This window comes from Aedes aegypti, chromosome 2 (genome assembly GCF_002204515.2).
Source record: "Aedes aegypti strain LVP_AGWG chromosome 2, AaegL5.0 Primary Assembly, whole genome shotgun sequence".
In the NCBI taxonomy this organism is placed as follows: Eukaryota; Metazoa; Arthropoda; class Insecta; order Diptera; family Culicidae; genus Aedes; species Aedes aegypti.
Window position 1 is genome coordinate 17,004,051 of NC_035108.1, and position 26,709 is coordinate 17,030,759.

Here is a 26,709-nt window from a genome sequence, read left to right on the forward strand (position 1 = left end):
CAATTTATGAAAAACAACTTGTTCTTCAGAATCACCACAGGTTTTCAATAACACTTTCGATCGACGGAATTGGTATAGCAAATCTCTTATCACTTGCATTTGGTAATTGCTTGCCTGAGTACAACTGCAAACGTACAACATCAATGGAACCATGTAAAGCTTCATCGTTTCGTTAAAAGTGGCTACGGTTTCAACTCTTCTATACGTTTTATAGGTATTCATTACAACGGAAAGATATATTTACCTTGAATGCTAATTGAGTAATTTTCTGTGACATATGATTTTCAAAATCGAGTGATGATATATCTCGTAATAATACAAGCGAAACTTTATTGAATATCACATAAAATATAAATCGATTCGAATAAGTCTTACAAGTGTACCACCCCGCCTATGACACATTATCCAGAATAGTAATGATACCGCAGGCAATCCGTGCTCCAACCGTGTCTTCTTCGCCCTGGAACGACACCGGATTGTTAATCGACAGATCCGGGAAGCGGTAGATCTCCGATGGTTTCTCGTGGATCACAATGGCCCGTCCTACGATTCCGGCGAAACCGAACAGATTGATGTAGGGACTGTGAAAATCAATCATCGCATTGCCATCGTCCTTGACTTCGATGTTTCCAATCTGCAATTCGATGAATTAAAGCAATGGCGTAATTTAACTAACAAGGAATACTCACAATACTGCTACGGAAATGCGGTCCGGTGGATTTGCAGCCCTCGCGCATGTCACCGAAAGCGTGCACGTGGACGGCATGTTTGCCCACTGGCAGACCGGTGGCATTGATGGCGGTTTCCACGTGGCCCGGTGCCCACTGTTTGAACGAGATGGTGCCCATGATCTGCTGTTCCGGGTTGTCGGCCACCAGTGTGGCTCCGGCCTTCCACGACGGTTCCGGCTGGAATTGATATAGTTTAATTAATCCCATGAATCAATTCAGGTTTTATGTTGGTATAAATTAGAAATAATTTAATTTAAAAACGATTGAATAAAGTGTTACATAGGATGTAAAGTCAGTGACAAAAGTTAGTAATCAAATGCTGTTTTTGCATACAAAAGGCGTTGTGAAGCATTGCTTTTGCCACCGAAAAGTGAATCTTGTAGGAGACTGTAATAGCCTAAAACGACTTAACTATTAAATATTCATTATAATAATGACTAGAGAAAGTAAGACGTTGAGATCGTTCATTGCTAATTTCGAGAAATTGTTGAACAAACAAGAAAATGACCCATTTCTTTAAGGACATATGAATATAATGATCAATAAATACTACTACAAGAATAACGAAATGAACTAGAACTACTACAGCCTAATTTTGTTGAAGCTTGACGATAATTGACGTTTAAGACTCTAATCTTACGTAAAAGGCAGGAGTAATCACAATAGCATAACTAAAAAGAACACTTAAATGACAAATTATTTAAAATCATTTCGACTAGACAATATTAATAATGAAACTACTACACTACTATTTCAAACAAATTCTGTTGGAGTTGCTTTTCTCAGAAGCAAGGCAATATGGGTACTTTTCAAAAACTGCCACGTCACAATACTAATAAAAAAACAGAGTTCATGTGGGCGCCATTGCTTAGTCCGTCTGAGTATTGGTCCTGGTAGAGAAGGCCTTCCTTAACCGAGTGGTTACCCGACTATGGGTACATAACAAAATTATATCACCATATGTTATTATGATATAAAGATTTCATCGATCGTAGGTTGTTACAATTATGATGCAGGATGTTGTTAAAATAAAATTATAACAAAAAGTTATTTGAATTGTATAATGAATATAACAAAATGAGTTTGAAATCTATCAAAAAACATATCAAATCCAGGAGGGCTTCGTGAAGCCCAAGCAGAACAGTTCTGTTTTGCGTCGTCCGATAGATTTTGCTCACGATTTCGCGCGTGTTTTCGTCGCCGGAGATTTTTTTTTTCCTGTTTCGGAGCGTCTTGCTGGGTAGTGCTTCGTGAAGCCCAAGCAGAACAGTTCGGTTTTGCGTCGTCCAAAAGATTTTGCTCACGATTTTGCGCGTGTTTTCGTCGCCGGAGATTTTTTTTTTCGCGTATCGTTATTTTATACAATCCGATGACTCTGGAGGCATCGGTTTTGCTTTTTACTGGCTATTGAGCAAAAATATTACTGCACAATCGACAAGCATTTTGCGAAATGCTATTTATACTATAAATAAACTATTGTTTTCTCTTTTGATTGCCGGCATTCAAAAGATTAAATTGAAAACATTTAAACAACAAATGTTTATGGTCTATCGCTAGCTTTCTAGGCGAATCCTGACAATATACCTTCCCCAACCTCCAACTCCGTAGCACTTATGAGGGTGTCGCTGAGTCGGTGGCCTCTCATTAAGTAAGTGCTACATCAACATTTCCTTCCCCTATCCCAAGTTACGGTAAAGATGGGCGTGGCCGGGAATAGTGATATTCATGCTTTTAGTATTCTTGTTAATGATTTGAACAAGGTATACTCCCCTGCCTTGTTCCTGAAAGTAGTCAGGATGAGACTATTAAAAAGAAACAAGAATGTTGCTAGTATCGAATCTACGAAGTATACCGTAACTACGCTAACGCTAACGCTAACGCTATCAAAAACATATCAAATCCAGTTATAATTTTTAATACAATGTATCAAAATTATAATACTGTGCAATATACGGATTAGTTCATTTACTTACAAGTTTTTAATCAATTATATTACAATTCTAATAAAACATTATATTTCGAGCAATAGACAGAAACAATGTTTGTTTTGCTATAAATCAAGTGTTTTGAATTGGGGTTGTGTAGCAGCAAGGGGATTATTATTCACTTGCAATTAGTCAATAATTAAATAATGACCATAACACACTGATAACGCTTGGAAGGTTTTACAAATCCAAAAGATGTTTCTTTCATTCTCCTCAAATGAAAACAAAGTAATTCATTTTTATCGTCAGTTAGTTAACGTTTAACAAAAGGTTACATGATATGATAACACTGCGGAACACGTTTTTGTCTCCAGCATCAAAATACCTCTATTCACTTAATTAAGGGCAGAGCCGTAGCATGGCCTCTCTGCGCCCTTGGCAAATCTTGTTTTCGGCGCCCCTAAGTCAATTTTGTTTTTATGGGTTCATGAGCAAGTTTATATGTGATTAAAGTTTCCGTAAAATAAACGTAAAATAAACGGTGTACATAAAGCTGGTATTACTGTATAACTACCCAGATAACCACTTAGCACTGTTTAAAGCGGTTTATGAGTCGTTCAACGGCTTTTCAGTGCCAACTAGCATCATAAGATATTTTTAAATGCTTTTAGGCACTGTGACCCACAAGCCCTGAAATTGACCGTATATTAGTATTTAACGCTTTGGTACAGGGCTTGTAAACCCTGTGCCAATAAGCAGTATATAACGTTATCGTTACAGTTAAAGTGGATTTAGAGTTGGAAATGACGTGTTGATGTTATAAAATAAAATATCAATATGGCAAATTTTATATTTTTAAAACAAGTACTGCCACCCATAGGTCGAGACTATATACAACATTTTCTTTTTTGAAAGATTTAAGCATGTTTAAAAAAATGTTTTAAGTGATTTTTTGATTAAGCTGATTTGGGGTAACATTGATCACCTATGTGAACAATGTTCGGTAATATTGAAAATGTCATTACTTACTCAAATCATGGCCCCCGAAGCCAAATATGAAGGCCAAACGCTCACAAGTCATTTACTTTTTGGATTATTTTGATATTAAAAATACCTCGAATCACGGAATACGCCTAAAGGTAGGCAATTTCCTAAGGGAATTCTATATTCTTTACAGTAATTCGTTAATGTTGCCTAATTGAGCATACTTATGAAAGTTTTGACAACGGAATCGTTTTCGACGATGCCATTTTTAGTAAGAACCACACTTTCCTTGCTCATATCGTTAGCAGAACTTGTGTGATACATGAATGTTCGGTAGTATCATCCCTACCCATTGAAATAATTGTTTCGAAAAGTTGACAAATTTACGCAAAAGGTAAACGCAATTTACGCAAAAATCTTCACTTTCATTAGCTTATGAATATAAAAAAGAGAAGCACCATTCATGATTTGGAAATGTTCCATCAATAAATGGCGATACGAACTTTTTAGGAGATGGGTCATTCCGATTAATGTTACCCCGCTGATCAATGATACCCCGGATTACATAGATATTTGGTATATATCTATAGAAGGTGCACAAGATAGTTCTTTTTAAGAATCGTAAGAAGTAAATCCGTAACTAGTAACATGGAAAAATAGATAATTGTTTGATGTATTAATAAAATGTGCTTGGAAACAAAAGCGGAATTCGCTACGAGTTTTTAAGCACTGCTTACTCAATTGCCTATTTTTAGTGATACAAGCTCGGATACAAGTGTGTGTAATTCATCTCTAATAAATCAAAATTTGTCGAGAAAATCAAACTAAGGTCAGTCAGTGTAGAATACGTTCATGCCAGAGTGGATTTAAGTAAGAGTGGCGTCAATGTCAAAATTGGAACAGCGGCGAACTGTCATTTCCATATGAATTCGCGTTCCAATCGAGCAGGAGACCTGTCAAAATTGGAACATGACGTCACTCTTCTTTATAGATACTCTAGTTCATGCCAGAAAAAACAAAATGTCATGCTTCTTAATTAATGTTTATACTCTTCCCTGATATGAAATTCTTTAAAAATGTGGTTTAGTATTCTGTGGCAATTTTCCCAGGTTGAGTTTTTGAATATTCTGCCCAGCTGTAAAGAAATTTACAGAAGAAATCCGCCAGAAACTCCTCTTGCATCATGTGAAAGACCTGTTCAGGATTTTCTGTGATAATTATGTACGTACTCTGCGAACCCTGTGAATCATTCTGTGAGTTTTCTTCAGGATTTTGTTAGATTTCAATCTGTTGTTCAGTGACATTGTGTTTGAAAACAAAATATCTGTTACGCAATAACTTTTATTCACGTTCAATTTTAATTTGTGTTGTGTATTCAAAAGTCTCCATAATTTTTATCATTTTTTTTAATATTTCCTCATTTCTCCTCAGGTTTATATTGAGGAGCGCAATTGAGCATTAGCATAGATGATAGTACAATTAGGTAGTTGTTACTACTCCGTGTTTGACCAGAGCAATCGATATTGCAAGGAGATTTAATGAATGGCGCTTGGGTTTAGCTTACCATTCTCAATGTAACTCCAATTAAACACAACGAACTTGTTTCATGCTTAAACCAGTTTTAACGGCTTTCATAAATACTAGGAAGATCACTTAGAGCACGGTGTACTATATTGAGAAGTTGATATATTCCGAAAACTGACAGCTACTTGACAACGTCATTCCTATCCACCTCGAACAAATTAGCAAACAAAAATCTAGTGGTCCGGATGGTATTTGATACGATAGGAGTGACGTCACATGTTTACAATCAAACTTGATGTTTACACCACTAAAGAGCCTGCACGGAGACGGAATTCAACTCAATTTTGGGTTGTTTCAACGCAATTCCGTAGTTGAGCCCAATAACTCAATTTTGGCTAAATTTCCAAGGTCCCCACTAGGTAGTTTGGCTTTAATTCCATTAGAAAAATATACTCAATTTTGGGTTGATTTAACGCAAAATTGAGTTCTTTCCACCCAAACATAAGAAAAGTTGCATTTACCCAAATTTGGCTTATTGGGCCAAAGTACCCCCATTGGGTAGATGCAGCTCTCTCTATTTTTGACAACATTCGTGTGGGAGAAAGAGAAAACCGAGAGATTTTGGGTTGAAACTATAATCGATATACTTAATTTTGGGTAAAGTAAACTCAAAAATTAGGTAAAAATATTTCTCCGTGTGCCTTGTTAATTTTAAAAAAAAAGACAATTTACACCGTCTTCAGCACATAGGCTGCACAGACTGAACGATCGAACGATTTTGTATACAATGTTAAATTTTGAAAATAATGTATGGGGCTCATCCAAAATATCAAACAATCTTTGAAATTGATTCAGGAATTGCCCAATATTACTTTAAAAAATGTCTATTGAAATTGTTCAATACATCTTTTTTTTAAAATTTATCAAATGCGTGATGCATTTTGGCGCCCCCCAAAGGCTGGCGCCCTTGGCGGGTGCCAACCTGGCCAACCACACGCTACGGCACTGATTAAGGGTTGCTGAATCCATTGCCGTTTACAGAATTATCATAGCACGTCTAGTTTTTGAGATATTGGTTGTTGAAAATGCAAAAATTGACTATTTCAGCCAACTTGCATGCAAGTTTGCCAGCTTGTAAGGCAATTTATTTGCTTAATTTGCCACAGAATTCAAACTTTATGTGTATAACAACACTTATCATCAAAGTTTATAATACTTTTCATTCGGAAAAGTTATTTTTTGATGGTTTGTATTTTGCCTTATAAGAGAAACGAAGAATTTTGTATGAAGACTGCAAGCATGTTGAAAAAATCGGTTTTATCTAAATTTAATCGTGAAATTTCAACGAAAATACATCTAAAACGAAAGTTTAAGTCCTTTTTAGCATGCTTGGTGGATAAGATTACAAAAAAGTTTGATAAAATATACCTCAAATTTTAGGTAAACATCAATAAAACCAATGTTTTATACAACTTTGGCGACCTGTAGCTAAAAATTGTGACGTGCTGGAAAATTTCTGAAAACGGCATTAGATTTAGCAACCCAAAATCTACTAGAGACACATAATTTGATTCTTGAGACACGCAAAAATGTCATTTTTGTTGCGCTGTGTAATCAAAGATATAAATATATTTTATGTAAATGTTGAAACAATGAAGAATGTTAATTAAAAACATACATTAAAATATATCTGGCTTTGTAAAAGAAAAGGACGAAAAAATTTAAAACCGAACAATCATAAGACAAAAAAAGGTGAATTTCCAAATGTTATTAACTTATTTGTTATATTATTAATGCACTGCTATGTATTTGATTTAATTATAAAATTGTTAAACATAAACTAATAGAAACATGTTCAAAATAAATATAACATATTATGTTATATTCACAGACAAATAGACGTAACACTTAGAACAAGTCGCGATCAAAATCATAGTCGAGAGAACATGTACGCCCAATGCTAAAATCGTTGTGTTTGGCCGATGGGCCAACAGATGGCGGTAGTGTGTAAACGTCAAACACGAACAAAAATGATGTGAGCGCTGCAGGTGGTGGATTAACCACCTACAATAAATTTGAATCGATCGTTAAAAAGGTAGTCGATGGACAATGATGAGAGTGTGACGTCTGTTTGTCTGTGTTATATATTTATGTTCTATTTTTTCTGAGGATAGCTGTATCTAACAGAATTATATCACAATAAGATATGTATATCATGTTCTGATAAAATTTTATTATATTTTTGTTATATGCCTCTAGTCGGGTAGAGTCCGCGGCTACAGAGCAAAGCCATGCTGAAGGTGTCTCACGCTATGTCTGAACCAGACGATTATAAAAATCGAATGTACATAAGAGTTTTTCTCGCTAGAGATCAGTATTTGATCCATATTTTCATAATCGGAAGGTTTTAAAATATTCTATCGGGGAAATTTTGATTTTTTGCACTTTTCAGCTATTTTTCATACTAAAACCTATGAAAACCTCGTTTTTTGGCGCATTTCAGCCTATACAAAATACATGGAAAAAATCTTCAAAAAAAAAAATCTCCTAAGGAAATTATGAGCAATTATTTCGGTAAATTCTTCAGAATTTTTTCCTAAATGTACCTGTTAGGGAGATTATTTTAAATTAACTATATTTTTGGCCTTTACTGTAGAACAGAATATGGAATTTATGTGGTAGATAAACTCTCAATGAGTGACCGTGTGCGAAGAGATAGGCTCTCGCAGCATCCCTGATAAGGCAGAGATAGGAGAAAGCTCAGTTGCTTACCATTCGCCGCCGGTATCGGTTTATAATATACAGTCCACTTCGAGGGTTTAGTTTCAATTAAACAAAGTTTTTTAGTGATCGTATCACCGGGTTTCGAATGCTAAATACGGCCGAACAGGTGTATTCGCGGGTGCGCACATTAGTGCAAAATCGGTAGTCATCGAACATTTGGTCCTGACGACCCGGATTTACGCCAAACCCGTTAATAGCCTTTCGCGTCGCTTGGGTTCGATACCGGTCATCGAACTGCCGGACAATAGACAAGTGCATTGTGTTTATTCGCTTTGTGGTGCCGGTGTGGGGACGTCGCTTGAAAAGTGAATGTGATTGCCCGGGCAGTGTGGTGATAATAGAAGAAAATTCAAAACGTCGCCTTTGCTGAGGATTCTTTGCCGTCGCTTCTGTGGCCGTTGGATTTGCACGTGTGGTTGCTGGAGACGATTTAGAGGATCGGAGACATCGCTCGCTGTTCCTGCTGACCATCATTGCTGTGCCCAAGGCCCAAAGTGGACATCTGGAGATCGCCAAAGGACGTCAGATAAGTACAGTGTGTGCTAGAGGTTGAGTGGTTGAGGTACCTGGCTTGGATTGCATTGTGCGCCTGCCAGTGGTGTGCTTGCTCTACCTAGGGTAGACAAATACAAAACGCTCCTGATGAGCATATAAATCGCATGCAAGATTGTACAATTTAAGTAGATATTGTGGAGATCGTGTTTGAGATTCTCTGGTTTTCCGATTTATTGCCTTTGAAGGCACAATTTGAGATTGCTGGAAAGTGATTAATTCACTTTGATAATTTTGGCCTGTCTTCTGTCAATTCGCGCGATCGTTTGAGGTCTCGGGAGTGAGTTTTGCTAACAGTGATTGTGTAGTGCTTCCAGTCATCATGCCAGCTGCGGATCTTAGAGCACTTGTGAAGCAGGAACGTCATGCCTGGGTTACGTTGGACAACATACAGGAGTTTTTGAGAACGTACGATGACCAACGCGACAAGAATGAACTACAGTTTCGAATGCAGAGATTAGACGAAGTGTACAATAAATATTGTGAAGTGCGAGTGAAAATCGAAGTTATTACTGATGACTTGGATACTGTTGAAGTGGAAGGTGCTGTTGGTGCTGAAGGTGTAGATGATGCTCCAGTCGATCAAGCAGCCATGGCCGAGGCTCGACAGAGGGAGAACGAAGAGATCTTCAAGGAATTCGAGAACAAGTATTTTCGCTTGAAGCAGCAACTCCATACAAATATGATCGGAAACCAAGGGGTGATAGTTGAACGACAAGCAGGAGCCGAGGTTTGTCAGCCGTCGAGGATGAAGTATCCGGAATTAAGACTCCCAACCTTTACTGGAAAACACTCGGATTGGATCAATTTCCGGGACAACTTCAGGTCGTTGATACACACCAACAACCAACTAAATATGATTGATAAGTTCAACTACCTACGAAGTTCATTGAAGGACGAAGCGCTGCTACAAATCAATCAGATCCAAGTCACTGCTGCGAACTACACACTTGCGTGGGAGACTCTAGAAGCGAAGTACGAGAATCATAAACTGATTGCTCAGGAGCATTTGAGAGCTCTCTTCGCTGTCGCGCCAATGAAGACTGAAAGCTTTCAGGGACTCAATCATCTTCTGACGACGTTCAGGGTGAACCTTCAACAATTGGAGAAGTTAGGAGAGAGGCCTAACGATTGGAGTACTCTGTTAGCGTTCATGCTTTCCCAAAGGCTGGATGACGATACGATTCGTCACTGGGAAACTCACCATAGTTCAAAGGACATTCCTACTTATCAGCGCATGGTGGAATTTCTGGAGAATCACTGTTCCATACTGCAGTCCACGTCTGCACGAAAAAGCAGTGACTTCAAGCGCCCGGTCAAGCCTCCAGTGGTTCACGCTGCTGTATCGCCCAGTGGAAACTGTCAAATCTGTAACGGTGGAGCACATTCGATCGAACAGTGTAGGCGTTTCGGGAAAATGAAGGTCATCGATAGGAAGGCAACCGTTCGACGGCTTGGATTGTGCTTGAACTGTCTACGGCCAGGGCACTACGTCATGGATTGTTCGAGATCTTCGTGTGGCAAGTGTGGTCAAAACCATCATCACTTGCTTCATCCGTTCGTGGCTTCAGTTCAACAAGAGCAAACTTCGAGTCAGCCCTCCTCCCAAGGCCCACCGAAAAGACCTCAAAGCGCGAATCCACCACCCCAGCATCCGAATCAGGCCCAAAACCGGAACACGTCTCATAACACTCCACAGTCTACACAAACACAAAGTACATCTTCGCAAAATGCACCTCCCACCAATACTCCAACTGTACACACCACTGCTACACCATTCGAAACACTCCGTCAGTCAAACATTGCGCTTCTATCTACCGCTATCGTGAAGCTCGGTGATCGTTACGGAAACACCGTTCTTGCACGCGCTTTGTTGGATAACGGATCTCAGATCTGTGTTATGTCTGAATCGCTGTCACAAAGGTTGAATTTTCAACGTTTACGAGAAAATTTGCCGGTCGACGGAGTGGGTGGTTGTTCATCTGTCAGCAAACAAGCAGTGTTAGCATCAGTTTCATCGTGCAGCTCATCGTACATGTCGTGTGAGCTGAAATTCTACGTGCTTCCGAAGGTGACGTCAAATTTGCCACAGCAAAACATTGATGTGTCTTCCTGGAATATGCCAGAAAGAATCACCCTAGCGGATCCATCCTTCAACAAATCCGGAGCCGTCGATGTCATTCTTGGAAACATCATCTTCTACGACCTTCTGCTGAACGCACAGCGGAGGATTTCTGATTCAGGATTGATTCTACGTAATACAAGGCTGGGATGGATTGTCGCCGGCGGTCTTCCTGAAACGTCTGTGGTCAGTTACAGTACTGTTGCTTCCTCGCCAGTGACTACTGAAGAGCTATACGAGGAGCTAGCCAAATTCTGGGAGTTGGAATCATGTCGCACGAAAAGTTGCCTGTCGATTGAGGAATCCACATGCGAAGCGATCTTCCAGAAGACGACTACCAGGGATTCAGATGGAAAGTTCAGAGTAACGCTACCGAAGAAGAAGAACATGCTGGAAAAACTTGGAGAGTCGAAGGCAATTGCGAAGAAACGTTTCCTAGCTATGGAAAGGCGGTTAAATGGAAACCCGGAAATGAAGGCGTTGTATACGGCATTCATGCACGAGTACCTTTCCATGGGTCATATGGAAGAGGTAGCCAGCGATGATGAAGAGCCGGGTCCAGAATACTATGTTCCACACCACGCAGTGATCAAACCAGACAGCACTACTACAAAATTAAGAGTAGTTTTCGACGCATCCTGTTCAACGGACACAGGTGTGTCTCTGAACGACGTTCTGATGGTGGGACCTGTTGTTCAGGACGACCTCCGAAGCATATTGTTGCGGTTCCGGTTGTTCAAGTATGCAGTAGTAGGAGACGCGGAAAAAATGTACCGGATGGTATGGCAGCACAAATCCGATCAGCAGTTACACAAAATATTTTGGAGAGACTCGATTGATGAACCATTGCGAGCGTACAAGCTCACCACCGTAACATACGGAACAGCATCAGCGCCTTACCTCGCCACGCGGTGCTTGAACAAGTGTGCTGAAGATGGAGCAGAGCGATATCCATTGGGATCAGTGGTGGTCAAGAAGAGCTTCTATGTTGACGACATGCTTGCAGGTGCGGACACAGTTGAGGAAAGTCAACAGCTCTGTAAGGAAGTTCTGGAACTTCTGAAGGGTTCTGGGTTCAATCTGCGGAAATGGAACTCTAACAATCCGGATGTTCTGAAGGAAATCCCTTTGCGTCTTCGAGACGATCGAGTGAAGCTGGATTTGGATGAGAAGGCAACTGTGAAGACACTAGGGCTCACGTGGGAGCCAGCTACGGATACGCTGTGGATGAAGGTTCCAGATTGGAGGCCAGGTGGGCCAATTACGCATCGTATTGTGCTGTCGGAGATAGCACGCCTTTTCGATCCCTACGGCCTAGTTGGTCCAGTGATAGTCCTCGGAAAACTTTTTCTTCAAGATCTTTGGAGAGGAAAATACTCCTGGGATGAACCACTAAGCGGTGAGCTCCAGCTGAAATGGCTGGAGTTCCGAACGAATCTGCGTGAGTTGGATGCCATATCTGTTCCTCGATGGATCAACTTCAGAAAAGACGTAGTCTCGTGTGAGTTCCATGGATTCAGCGATGCAAGTGACAAGGCGTACGGAGCTGCGATATATTTGCGTTGCGTGAATCAAGACGGTCAAGTCACAATCAATCTTCTAATGGCCAAGTCAAGGATTGCGCCGTTGGAAGACCTCAGCAAAAGAAAGAAGAAGCAGAATATCCCACGGCTGGAGCTATCAGCAGCGCTATTGTTGGCGCATCTCTTTGAATCTGTCTCTTCCAGCATGATGATAGCTGCGAAGTCTTTCTTTTGGACGGACTCGACAATTGTAAAATGCTGGATATCTTCGCATCCGTCTAGATGGCAGCCATTTGTTGCCAATCGTGTATCGGAGATACAGCATGCCACGACGGAGGGAATATGGAACCACGTTCCAGGAATCGAGAATCCCGCGGATATAATTTCGCGAGGCACCACTCCGGCTGAGATAGCGAATAATTCGCTATGGTGGAATGGTCCGGAATGGCTGAGAAAGGAAACTCACCATTGGCCGAAAAACGCACAGGTTCATGAACAGCAGTTCGATTCAGTTACTCTGGAGGAGAGACCGCTAGTGTCAGCAGTTCTGCAGATTCTGCCTCCAAGTGAGATATTCAAGTTACGTTCGAGCCTTTCGAACCTCGTTCGTCTGACTGCTTGGTTACGCCGGTTTTCCTTCAACTGTAAACCCCAGAACAGGCAGCAACGGAGATCGGGAATCATCACAGTCGCGGAACACGAAGAAGCCTTACTAGTTCTAGTAAAACTAGCTCAGTCGGAATGCTTCCCATTGGAGTTATCGGATCTTGCAGCAACGAGTGCTGTTAGGCCAGCATCGAAACTTCGTACCCTGAACCCGAAGATGATCGATGGAGTACTTTGCGTCGGCGGCCGGCTCGGTAATGCTCCAGTCTCCCGCGGGCGTAGACACCCGATCATACTGGAGAACCGGCATCCACTGACGAAGTTGATAATGATCGATTATCACCATCGACTGCTGCACGGAGGACCGCAGTTGATGATATCTTGTGTTCGCGAAAGATTTTGGCCACTGAACGTTCGAAACCTGGCTAGGCAGGTGACTCACGAGTGCATAAAGTGTTTCAGAGCAAAACCACGAGCTCACGAGCAGTTGATGGGTGATTTACCGTTCGAGAGAGTATCGCCAGCCCCTGCATTTCAACGTGTGGGAATTGATTACTGCGGACCGTTCGAGCTGCAGAATGCGAGACGAAAGGGTGCTCCGTTAAAATGCTATATCTGCCTGTTCGTCTGTATGGTCAGCAAGGCCGTCCACATTGAAGTGGTTATGGACCTTACAGCTGATGCATTTCTTGCTGCTCTACGGAGGTTTGTTGCCAGACGTGGAAGGCCGGAACAAATATTCTGCGACAATGCGACAAACTTCGTGGGAGCGCGTAGGCAGCTAAGTGAACTCAATCGCATGTTTAGACAGCAGCAGTTCCAAGAACGACTGTCTACAGAAGCAGCGCGAAACTCCATCACCTTCAACTTCATTCCGGCCAAGTCACCCAATTTCGGTGGCTTATGGGAAGCCGCAGTCAAGTCGCTAAAGGGACATATGCGGAAGGTCATCGGCACTAGAAGGCTAAGTCAAGACGAGATGCAGACAGTTGTGATACAGATAGAGGCATGCCTCAATTCGAGGCCTCTGACTCCGCTGAGCAACGATCCAGCCGACTTGCAGGTGCTAACCCCAGGACACTTCCTGATCCAACGTCCACTTACTGCGATACCCGAGCCAAATCTTCTGGACCTATCAGAAGGTAGACTCTCCAGATGGCAGAAAGTGCAGCGCTACAGTCAGATGATCTGGAAACACTGGTCTACTGACTATTTGTCAAACCTCCAACAACGCAACAAATGGACAAGGCAGCGAAACAACCTTAACGTCGGGACTATGGTTCTTTTGAAAGAGGACAACATTCCACCGCTCAAGTGGAAGCTGGGACGAGTGATGGAGATCTACCCTGGCCAAGACGGGAACGTGAGGGTTGTCGCCGTTCGCACACAGGACGGTCGCTTTCAACGGGCAATATCGAAAATCTGTATTCTCCCGATACGCGACAACCAGACCGAGGAAGACCAGGACTAAGTATTTACGCCCCCTTATGGGGCATCTTTAGGCATCCTGCGGTATAGAATATCGCTACTGCCTGGGGGCAACCCTACAGTTATGTAGTCTATCATTTGTGTGTCCGGGTCCATTCTGATGCGTTCTCCCTTGACAGTGTTCATCTACATTACGAATCCTGCGTGGAGCCATCATCTGTTCTGGCTTATATCGTCGCTCTATCCTGTAAATCTCATCGAAGCTAAGTACGCCCCCATTAGGGGCATCCATTGGCAATCCGTGGCATCCTAGCCACATCCGCCGAGGGGGCGACACCTAAGTTATGTTTCATTCATCCAATCTTGAATTCCGGATCCCAATCGCTGTTATTCTTTGGCAGATACGGATCAACTCTACCAATTCGTTTGCGGTCATCGCTGAGATCACTGGAGATCAACACAGCTAAGTATGGCCCCATTTGGGGCAACAATTGGCGATTCACGACGGTTAACGTCGTATATGCCAGGGGCCGCAGCACAAGTTATGTTTATTAGCGTTAAGTATTATTTCGGAAGCCAATCGAATTTCCTTCCATCAGCATCAACCCACGGTACGCAAACTCGCCGGACAAGTACTCTTCCACGGATCATCATCAATCTCTGGCAGTCAACGATAATCGGAGATGCCTTCAAGCTCGTTCTACCACTACAACTTCCGCTCAATCGTTTCACGCCCCCATTTGGGGCACACTTCGGCAAATCAGATAGTTTCATCTGGTATCGCCAGGGGGCGACTCCTAAGTTACGTCCCTCATCTTTCAACATTAGCGTCGGACTTAAGCCATCTTATTCTCCAACAGGAAACAAGGATACGGGGATCAACTCTAGTGGTCAAGGTCCTCAAGATTGTTCCAGGCAGCGGAAGTTTGTGGGTAGTGAAGCCACCAAAGGTCATCATCAGGAAATCAACAGATCAGGTCGAAGTTATCGCTGACTTTCAGACCGGCTGAATGGCCCAATCGCAAAGCGAGTGGATGCATCAGCTCGGGTAGAGTTCGACGAGAATTGAAGGAACCGTGAATTATCTAGTACCACATTTTGAATTGTTTCTTTACCTTTAGAATATTTGAATTAATTGTTTTGAGTGAACTCAAGGCGGCCGGTATGTTAGGGAGATTATTTTAAATTAACTATATTTTTGGCCTTTACTGTAGAACAGAATATGGAATTTATGTGGTAGATAAACTCTCAATGAGTGACCGTGTGCGAAGAGATAGGCTCTCGCAGCATCCCTGATAAGGCAGAGATAGGAGAAAGCTCAGTTGCTTACCATTCGCCGCCGGTGTCGGTTTATAATATACAGTCCACTTCGAGGGTTTAGTTTCAATTAAACAAAGTTTTTTAGTGATCGTATCACCGGGTTTCGAATGCTAAATACGGCCGAACAGGTGTATTCGCGGGTGCGCACATTAGTGCAAAATCGATAGTCATCGAACAGTACCTACAACTACAGGCTACAAGAACATCGCCAACAATATGCTTGGGGTAAACCACGAAGGAATCTTTAAAATTATTATTGGTTCTTTAAAGAATCGTATAGAAACCACTGAGGATTCCCTTAAGAAGCCTTTGACAAATTCCTAGATGATTTGTTTGTGGCATAATCCCAGAAATTCTCACAAAATAAACGTAACAGTCTGGCGGATTGAGGTATTGATCCAAGACGTAGCAATTAAATAAATAAAAAAAAATTCTTGAAGTTATTCATGTTATAATCCTAGAAAAAGCACCAATATTAATTCCTGAAAAAAAATATTTGAGAGCTTGCAGGTAGGAGGAAAAACATTGAATGAACGTTGCTGAATTCATCCTTATCCTGAATTTATATTCCAGTAAATTGATGCCTGAATAGATGGAGTTTCATATGACGCAACTATTCTATTGAGATTATTGCCGGAGATAATCATTAAAAAACTGAAATATAAAATGTTGATTATAGGCGTATACTTGTTTGTAACAAAGTATCCAATAACCACCAAGCACTTAACGCTCTAAATCGGCGATATAGGGCTTGTACAGGGCTAATTATTCTTCAACCCATTTGGCCGAAAGGGTCGTTTGGTCAAATCAAGAACAAAAAAAAAAACATTTTTTTTCAACGCCGATGTGTAGAATTCATAAGTGTGGCCCAATAACTGATCGGCTAGTTACCTTGTTGATCTTTATGATGTGGCGGAACGTCATGTTTATCGCTATATAAGTGCTCCAAAAGAATACATAAAACTATCCGTTCATTCAGGACGAAGTTGTGAACTCGCGTCAAGACTCTGCGCTCATTGTTGGTTTGTCTCTTATTTATTTTGGGCTACCAGCGGTGTGCTAGGATTTGAAATGTTTTTGATAATTTTATAATAAATTATTCCTTCTTTTAAACACAGGCTATTCTTTCAACTTGTGCTGGTTTCATTACTATTGGCAATAATTTACCCAGTAAACCACGTATCGTATAAGAATGTGCATCCTAAATCACATATTCGTACGTCAAAAATCGGAATCGCACAATATGCCAAATAAGGCGTTATCAGCAATGTCAACACAAGTTGTATTTAAATCCCCACTACGATTCATAAACGACAATCTGTGTTGACAACAAAACATGTCGTAAATAGAGCAACATAGAATCGCGTCAAGTTGTAAAAACTGACAGATCATATATCAATCCAGAAAACATCATATGGAGTCGCAATAACTTAGCAAAAATTGACACCCAAACTTGGTACCTGCTCACGATGGGCCTCAAAGAACAACAAAGAAAGTGTCGTTGTACATGAAACATGCATTGATATTGGCAAATAATCAGAACTCTATCATGAAACACTTGGTGGTATAGTGGTAAGGTGTCTGGTATATGATCCAGAGGTCCCGTGTTCGAGGCTAGCTGGAACCTTTATTTTTATTTTCATCCAAATTTTGTGGCATCGTATATCTGATCGCAGAAAGTCTGAAAAAGTCATGCCAAGTGTAATTGATTCATATAGAATGATGTATAACAAAAGTTATACCGACCAAAATGTTGACTGGTAGCCTTATTTTAAATGGAAATTTGACCTTCTTTGATTCATCGGCAGTTCTTTATGGCTATACTCATATAACAATAATTTGCTTAACACTAGCTTAAATTTTCAAAAGAGATTTTCCCTTTTTTGATTATAGGTTGTTCTTTCATATTTCAATATTTTTCATAGCTAATGGAACTTAGGCGAACGAGGCGGTGAACACATATGTTAAAGAAGCTTAACTGTTTCTCCGTTTAAAAAAAAAGAAGCCGATCTCTCGTTGTATACGGCATTCATGCACGAGTACCTTTCCATGGGTCATATGGAAGAGGTAGCCAGCGATGATGAAGAGCCGGGTCCAGAATACTATGTTCCACACCACGCAGTGATCAAACCAGACAGCACTACTACAAAATTAAGAGTAGTTTTCGACGCATCCTGTTCAACGGACACAGGTGTGTCTCTGAACGACGTTCTGATGGTGGGACCTGTTGTTCAGGACGACCTCCGAAGCATATTGTTGCGGTTCCGGTTGTTCAAGTATGCAGTAGTAGGAGACGCGGAAAAAATGTACCGGATGGTATGGCAGCACAAATCCGATCAGCAGTTACACAAAATATTTTGGAGAGACTCGATTGATGAACCATTGCGAGCGTACAAGCTCACCACCGTAACATACGGAACAGCATCAGCGCCTTACCTCGCCACGCGGTGCTTGAACAAGTGTGCTGAAGATGGAGCAGAGCGATATCCATTGGGATCAGTGGTGGTCAAGAAGAGCTTCTATGTTGACGACATGCTTGCAGGTGCGGACACAGTTGAGGAAAGTCAACAGCTCTGTAAGGAAGTTCTGGAACTTCTGAAGGGTTCTGGGTTCAATCTGCGGAAATGGAACTCTAACAATCCGGATGTTCTGAAGGAAATCCCTTTGCGTCTTCGAGACGATCGAGTGAAGCTGGATTTGGATGAGAAGGCAACTGTGAAGACACTAGGGCTCACGTGGGAGCCAGCTACGGATACGCTGTGGATGAAGGTTCCAGATTGGAGGCCAGGTGGGCCAATTACGCATCGTATTGTGCTGTCGGAGATAGCACGCCTTTTCGATCCCTACGGCCTAGTTGGTCCAGTGATAGTCCTCGGAAAACTTTTTCTTCAAGATCTTTGGAGAGGAAAATACTCCTGGGATGAACCACTAAGCGGTGAGCTCCAGCTGAAATGGCTGGAGTTCCGAACGAATCTGCGTGAGTTGGATGCCATATCTGTTCCTCGATGGATCAACTTCAGAAAAGACGTAGTCTCGTGTGAGTTCCATGGATTCAGCGATGCAAGTGACAAGGCGTACGGAGCTGCGATATATTTGCGTTGCGTGAATCAAGACGGTCAAGTCACAATCAATCTTCTAATGGCCAAGTCAAGGATTGCGCCGTTGGAAGACCTCAGCAAAAGAAAGAAGAAGCAGAATATCCCACGGCTGGAGCTATCAGCAGCGCTATTGTTGGCGCATCTCTTTGAATCTGTCTCTTCCAGCATGATGATAGCTGCGAAGTCTTTCTTTTGGACGGACTCGACAATTGTAAAATGCTGGATATCTTCGCATCCGTCTAGATGGCAGCCATTTGTTGCCAATCGTGTATCGGAGATACAGCATGCCACGACGGAGGGAATATGGAACCACGTTCCAGGAATCGAGAATCCCGCGGATATAATTTCGCGAGGCACCACTCCGGCTGAGATAGCGAATAATTCGCTATGGTGGAATGGTCCGGAATGGCTGAGAAAGGAAACTCACCATTGGCCGAAAAACGCACAGGTTCATGAACAGCAGTTCGATTCAGTTACTCTGGAGGAGAGACCGCTAGTGTCAGCAGTTCTGCAGATTCTGCCTCCAAGTGAGATATTCAAGTTACGTTCGAGCCTTTCGAACCTCGTTCGTCTGACTGCTTGGTTACGCCGGTTTTCCTTCAACTGTAAACCCCAGAACAGGCAGCAACGGAGATCGGGAATCATCACAGTCGCGGAACACGAAGAAGCCTTACTAGTTCTAGTAAAACTAGCTCAGTCGGAATGCTTCCCATTGGAGTTATCGGATCTTGCAGCAACGAGTGCTGTTAGGCCAGCATCGAAACTTCGTACCCTGAACCCGAAGATGATCGATGGAGTACTTTGCGTCGGCGGCCGGCTCGGTAATGCTCCAGTCTCCCGCGGGCGTAGACACCCGATCATACTGGAGAACCGGCATCCACTGACGAAGTTGATAATGATCGATTATCACCATCGACTGCTGCACGGAGGACCGCAGTTGATGATATCTTGTGTTCGCGAAAGATTTTGGCCACTGAACGTTCGAAACCTGGCTAGGCAGGTGACTCACGAGTGCATAAAGTGTTTCAGAGCAAAACCACGAGCTCACGAGCAGTTGATGGGTGATTTACCGTTCGAGAGAGTATCGCCAGCCCCTGCATTTCAACGTGTGGGAATTGATTACTGCGGACCGTTCGAGCTGCAGAATGCGAGACGAAAGGGTGCTCCGTTAAAATGCTATATCTGCCTGTTCGTCTGTATGGTCAGCAAGGCCGTCCACATTGAAGTGGTTATGGACCTTACAGCTGATGCATTTCTTGCTGCTCTACGGAGGTTTGTTGCCAGACGTGGAAGGCCGGAACAAATATTCTGCGACAATGCGACAAACTTCGTGGGAGCGCGTAGGCAGCTAAGTGAACTCAATCGCATGTTTAGACAGCAGCAGTTCCAAGAACGACTGTCTACAGAAGCAGCGCGAAACTCCATCACCTTCAACTTCATTCCGGCCAAGTCACCCAATTTCGGTGGCTTATGGGAAGCCGCAGTCAAGTCGCTAAAGGGACATATGCGGAAGGTCATCGGCACTAGAAGGCTAAGTCAAGACGAGATGCAGACAGTTGTGATACAGATAGAGGCATGCCTCAATTCGAGGCCTCTGACTCCGCTGAGCAACGATCCAGCCGACTTGCAGGTGCTAACCCCAGGACACTTCCTGATCCAACGTCCACTTACTGCGATACCCGAGCCAAATCTTCTGGACCTATCAGAAGGTAGACTCTCCAGATGGCAGAAAGTGCAGCGCTACAGTCAGATGATCTGGAAACACTGGTCTACTGACTATTTGTCAAACCTCCAACAACGCAACAAATGGACAAGGCAGCGAAACAACCTTAACGTCGGGACTATGGTTCTTTTGAAAGAGGACAACATTCCACCGCTCAAGTGGAAGCTGGGACGAGTGATGGAGATCTACCCTGGCCAAGACGGGAACGTGAGGGTTGTCGCCGTTCGCACACAGGACGGTCGCTTTCAACGGGCAATATCGAAAATCTGTATTCTCCCGATACGCGACAACCAGACCGAGGAAGACCAGGACTAAGTATTTACGCCCCCTTATGGGGCATCTTTAGGCATCCTGCGGTATAGAATATCGCTACTGCCTGGGGGCAACCCTACAGTTATGTAGTCTATCATTTGTGTGTCCGGGTCCATTCTGATGCGTTCTCCCTTGACAGTGTTCATCTACATTACGAATCCTGCGTGGAGCCATCATCTGTTCTGGCTTATATCGTCGCTCTATCCTGTAAATCTCATCGAAGCTAAGTACGCCCCCATTAGGGGCATCCATTGGCAATCCGTGGCATCCTAGCCACATCCGCCGAGGGGGCGACACCTAAGTTATGTTTCATTCATCCAATCTTGAATTCCGGATCCCAATCGCTGTTATTCTTTGGCAGATACGGATCAACTCTACCAATTCGTTTGCGGTCATCGCTGAGATCACTGGAGATCAACACAGCTAAGTATGGCCCCATTTGGGGCAACAATTGGCGATTCACGACGGTTAACGTCGTATATGCCAGGGGCCGCAGCACAAGTTATGTTTATTAGCGTTAAGTATTATTTCGGAAGCCAATCGAATTTCCTTCCATCAGCATCAACCCACGGTACGCAAACTCGCCGGACAAGTACTCTTCCACGGATCATCATCAATCTCTGGCAGTCAACGATAATCGGAGATGCCTTCAAGCTCGTTCTACCACTACAACTTCCGCTCAATCGTTTCACGCCCCCATTTGGGGCACACTTCGGCAAATCAGATAGTTTCATCTGGTATCGCCAGGGGGCGACTCCTAAGTTACGTCCCTCATCTTTCAACATTAGCGTCGGACTTAAGCCATCTTATTCTCCAACAGGAAACAAGGATACGGGGATCAACTCTAGTGGTCAAGGTCCTCAAGATTGTTCCAGGCAGCGGAAGTTTGTGGGTAGTGAAGCCACCAAAGGTCATCATCAGGAAATCAACAGATCAGGTCGAAGTTATCGCTGACTTTCAGACCGGCTGAATGGCCCAATCGCAAAGCGAGTGGATGCATCAGCTCGGGTAGAGTTCGACGAGAATTGAAGGAACCGTGAATTATCTAGTACCACATTTTGAATTGTTTCTTTACCTTTAGAATATTTGAATTAATTGTTTTGAGTGAACTCAAGGCGGCCGGTATGTTAGGGAGATTATTTTAAATTAACTATATTTTTGGCCTTTACTGTAGAACAGAATATGGAATTTATGTGGTAGATAAACTCTCAATGAGTGACCGTGTGCGAAGAGATAGGCTCTCGCAGCATCCCTGATAAGGCAGAGATAGGAGAAAGCTCAGTTGCTTACCATTCGCCGCCGGTGTCGGTTTATAATATACAGTCCACTTCGAGGGTTTAGTTTCAATTAAACAAAGTTTTTTAGTGATCGTATCACCGGGTTTCGAATGCTAAATACGGCCGAACAGGTGTATTCGCGGGTGCGCACATTAGTGCAAAATCGATAGTCATCGAACAGTACCTACAACTACAGGCTACAAGAACATCGCCAACAATATGCTTGGGGTAAACCACGAAGGAATCTTTAAAATTATTATTGGTTCTTTAAAGAATCGTATAGAAACCACTGAGGATTCCCTTAAGAAGCCTTTGACAAATTCCTAGATGATTTGTTTGTGGCATAATCCCAGAAATTCTCACAAAATAAACGTAACAGTCTGGCGGATTGAGGTATTGATCCAAGACGTAGCAATTAAATAAATAAAAAAAAATTCTTGAAGTTATTCATGTTATAATCCTAGAAAAAGCACCAATATTAATTCCTGAAAAAAAATATTTGAGAGCTTGCAGGTAGGAGGAAAAACATTGAATGAACGTTGCTGAATTCATCCTTATCCTGAATTTATATTCCAGTAAATTGATGCCTGAATAGATGGAGTTTCATATGACGCAACTATTCTATTGAGATTATTGCCGGAGATAATCATTAAAAAACTGAAATATAAAATGTTGATTATAGGCGTATACTTGTTTGTAACAAAGTATCCAATAACCACCAAGCACTTAACGCTCTAAATCGGCGATATAGGGCTTGTACAGGGCTAATTATTCTTCAACCCATTTGGCCGAAAGGGTCGTTTGGTCAAATCAAGAACAAAAAAAAAAACATTTTTTTTCAACGCCGATGTGTAGAATTCATAAGTGTGGCCCAATAACTGATCGGCTAGTTACCTTGTTGATCTTTATGATGTGGCGGAACGTCATGTTTATCGCTATATAAGTGCTCCAAAAGAATACATAAAACTATCCGTTCATTCAGGACGAAGTTGTGAACTCGCGTCAAGACTCTGCGCTCATTGTTGGTTTGTCTCTTATTTATTTTGGGCTACCAGCGGTGTGCTAGGATTTGAAATGTTTTTGATAATTTTATAATAAATTATTCCTTCTTTTAAACACAGGCTATTCTTTCAACTTGTGCTGGTTTCATTACTATTGGCAATAATTTACCCAGTAAACCACGTATCGTATAAGAATGTGCATCCTAAATCACATATTCGTACGTCAAAAATCGGAATCGCACAATATGCCAAATAAGGCGTTATCAGCAATGTCAACACAAGTTGTATTTAAATCCCCACTACGATTCATAAACGACAATCTGTGTTGACAACAAAACATGTCGTAAATAGAGCAACATAGAATCGCGTCAAGTTGTAAAAACTGACAGATCATATATCAATCCAGAAAACATCATATGGAGTCGCAATAACTTAGCAAAAATTGACACCCAAACTTGGTACCTGCTCACGATGGGCCTCAAAGAACAACAAAGAAAGTGTCGTTGTACATGAAACATGCATTGATATTGGCAAATAATCAGAACTCTATCATGAAACACTTGGTGGTATAGTGGTAAGGTGTCTGGTATATGATCCAGAGGTCCCGTGTTCGAGGCTAGCTGGAACCTTTATTTTTATTTTCATCCAAATTTTGTGGCATCGTATATCTGATCGCAGAAAGTCTGAAAAAGTCATGCCAAGTGTAATTGATTCATATAGAATGATGTATAACAAAAGTTATACCGACCAAAATGTTGACTGGGTAGCCTATATTTTAAATGGAAATTTGACCTTCTTTGATTCATCGGCAGTTCTTTATGGCTATACTCATATAACAATAATTTGCTTAACACTAGCTTAAATTTTCAAAAGAGATTTTCCCTTTTTTGATTATAGGTTGTTCTTTCATATTTCAATATTTTTCATAGCTAATGGAACTTAGGCGAACGAGGCGGTGAACACATATGTTAAAGAAGCTTAACTGTTTCTCCGTTTAAAAAAAAAGAAGCCAAACTTGTGGTTGCCAGAAATTAATTAATTTACTATCAGAAGGATTAAAGCAAATCGATGCTGCACAAAGACGAATAAGTCGTAAACCGTTTTAGTAACTGTCAAAAGCTAATTACAAACGCAATGCGAAAACCTATGCTGGCAGCTATTACTGCTAGCAGAAAAGTGAATACCGTGCACCCCCGCTAATTTGAACGGTACCTCATGCAAACCATCGGGGTTCATTTTTAATTTGAACATCTAGTTACCCTAGAAACGTGTTTCTGGTTACCTCATTCACTGTTTTGTTTTGATTCTGCGTTCCGTTCCACAGTGTTCCATCTTACTTCACTCCGTTCCACGAGCTAAATGACGTTTGAACCATTTTTAATCTGAACGATGTGCAAAATAAGCGGGGTACAGATTAAAAATTGTTCAGATTAAATGTGGTCATACCAACGGGGGTACCCGGTAATTGCTTACATTTAGATTCTTTCAGCATTGACTGTTCATTGAACCACTTGAACTAACACTAAAGAGCTGTATATCAGTGATGATTTATGCTTATTTAAGAATAAACTGTTCTTTGAAATTCATTACAAATGCATGCTAACTATAGTTCACTATTGTTTTCAATTTCGGCCAAATGGCCCGGAACCCTTAAAGCAGCTCTTTGTGTGCACTAGATAAATACAGATATTTAAACAGTTGTAAATGAAATCACACCAGATTAGCCGTTCCAGTTGGGTCCATAATATGCATGTCGGATGCGAGCCGGATAACATGGGAATCAAATCGAGGATTCATAATATGATGCGTCCATAATAGGAATATAAACATCCGCATTTCAAACGCATGTTTGACGGGACAAATCGAGTAATATTGTATATTTTTAGTGCGTAATATGAAGTAGAGACGTGAATCTTGTTGTCAGGATATACGAAAGGTATATTCGTTTAAGATATCATTACAAAAAAAGCGGCAAAAGTGAATCTCAGCTACTAAGGGGTCCATTACTAGCAATAAAATCCTAGAATCAAAACAGCCAATGAAGTGACCAGAAACCCGTATTTTCGTTGTGCGTAGGGTAACTAGAAGTTCAAATAAAACAAAATCAAATTTGATAAAAGTTTTGCTTCAATTTATTTACAGAAAATTGTTCTATAACTATACGGCCAAACAAGTATGAATGAATTTGTTTACGAAACAATAATAAAACTTTTAAACGATCAAATTTTAAATTTTGAGACTACTATGAACCTTTGACAATATTTGCGTTGTGATATTAATTTTTAGTCGACATTTTTGACCGTCATATCAAATTAGAACGTCCCAAATAAAGGGTGCTTATCTTGCCCCGCCTACCCCTACTATTTTTCCTAGAATTTCCCAAGGAAACTTCTATGCATTTTGAAGAAATTTTCACACCAGTAGCTTATTCTGAAATTCTTGTTCGGTAACGTGTGTATTTATCTTTCAAATACGACATTGTTCCAAACGCCTACAACTCTCCAACGCCCATTTACCCGTGTAACAATGTAACTTCCCAGAATCAGCAAATGCTGATTTGCACGTGTTTATGACCAATGAACGTTGACCGCATGGCCCGTGATGGGAACATTTCGTTGTTCCACTTCTGACGTGCGCCATTCATTGAGCGAATGCGTCGCCGGGTGCGTTAAGCCTTAACTGCATTCCGGTCGCTATCGCAGATCGTAGAAACAACACAACAATGCACTTTTCCGCAGAATTTTCTCACAATCACTCAATTCATAGAGCCTATAATTCACTGGTCACTGGCACATCGGGTAATCTAAGTAGGCAGTGCGGAGATAGTTAATCTTCCCGTTTTCGATGAAGGCCTACTTTGATAGGTGCAGGTTAGATGCAAATACGGGCGTTTAATTTCCTGTCCCAATTTTCCAATTGCTTACTCGGGGTAGAATCTCGATGCCTCTGAATCCGCCGGGTCCTAGTGGCCCCAATCCGCCTGGACCCAGTCCCAACCCTCGAGGGGTAATGAATTCCACATCGTCGGTTATAGCACGGGCGAACTTCGCGGCGGATGCAACGGAACAAACGACTAGGAAATGCAGGGCCAAGGGTGCGTACTTTCCACCGTTGGTCATTGTCACTTGGCACTTACGACCGTGTTTTGAACCGCGTATGGATCTCTGAACGTATTGGCGTGCGGGTGGGCCGATGTTGCGCGATTAATGATTTCAGCAAGACTAAGCGAACGCATCTGCCCGGGGGTTGTATTAATAAGCTTCGGCTGTTCTGATGGGAAACGGTTGACGGGGTTCTCTGGGTAGGGCCTGGGCAGCACCATGAACGTCATAAGCGGATCTGAGAGCTCATTCCTGTTACCGATAGTATGTTTGTAAAAGTAAAAAACGATGGTTAATAACTTAATGAAATCAACTTCATGGATCAACGATTGTCGTCGCTGTTGACCCCGTCGACCTTCTTTCCACAAACTATAGCACATATCTTCAGATATTGATATGTTTTAGAATATATTTCCATACAAAACAGTGCACAGGGCTTTCCAGCTTAGTGTTATGAATTCTTCTACAATTTTAACTGAGAGCTTTCTACAGTGAATCACAGTGAAAATCGTCCACCTTGAACATTACCAGAAAAGTAATGCGTACTACCCAAGTAACCACGAAGCTATATATGAATACTTTATGTTTGCTCTATAGTATGCTATCAGATTTTGTTTTAAAGTGACATAACCTTTAAGAGCTTTATAAATCATAATTGAAGTGGGAAAGGGCCCCACAACAACCAAATTAATGCAATA

The 26,709-nt window shown here is 41.8% G+C and overlaps 1 protein-coding gene across 1 annotated transcript; it reads right to left on the bottom strand.

Moving 5' to 3' along the window:
* Positions 1 to 298: 298 nt before the first annotated feature.
* Positions 299 to 26,145, bottom strand: LOC5563734 (superoxide dismutase [Cu-Zn]). Its single transcript, XM_021840038.1, has 3 exons — positions 25,835 to 26,145; positions 690 to 908; positions 299 to 634 (listed from the first exon to the last, which is right to left on the bottom strand). Exons 1-3 carry the CDS (start codon positions 26,027 to 26,029, stop codon positions 392 to 394), a joined length of 657 nt encoding a protein of 218 aa, XP_021695730.1. The 5' UTR covers positions 26,030 to 26,145; the 3' UTR covers positions 299 to 391.
* Positions 26,146 to 26,709: the final 564 nt, after the last annotated feature.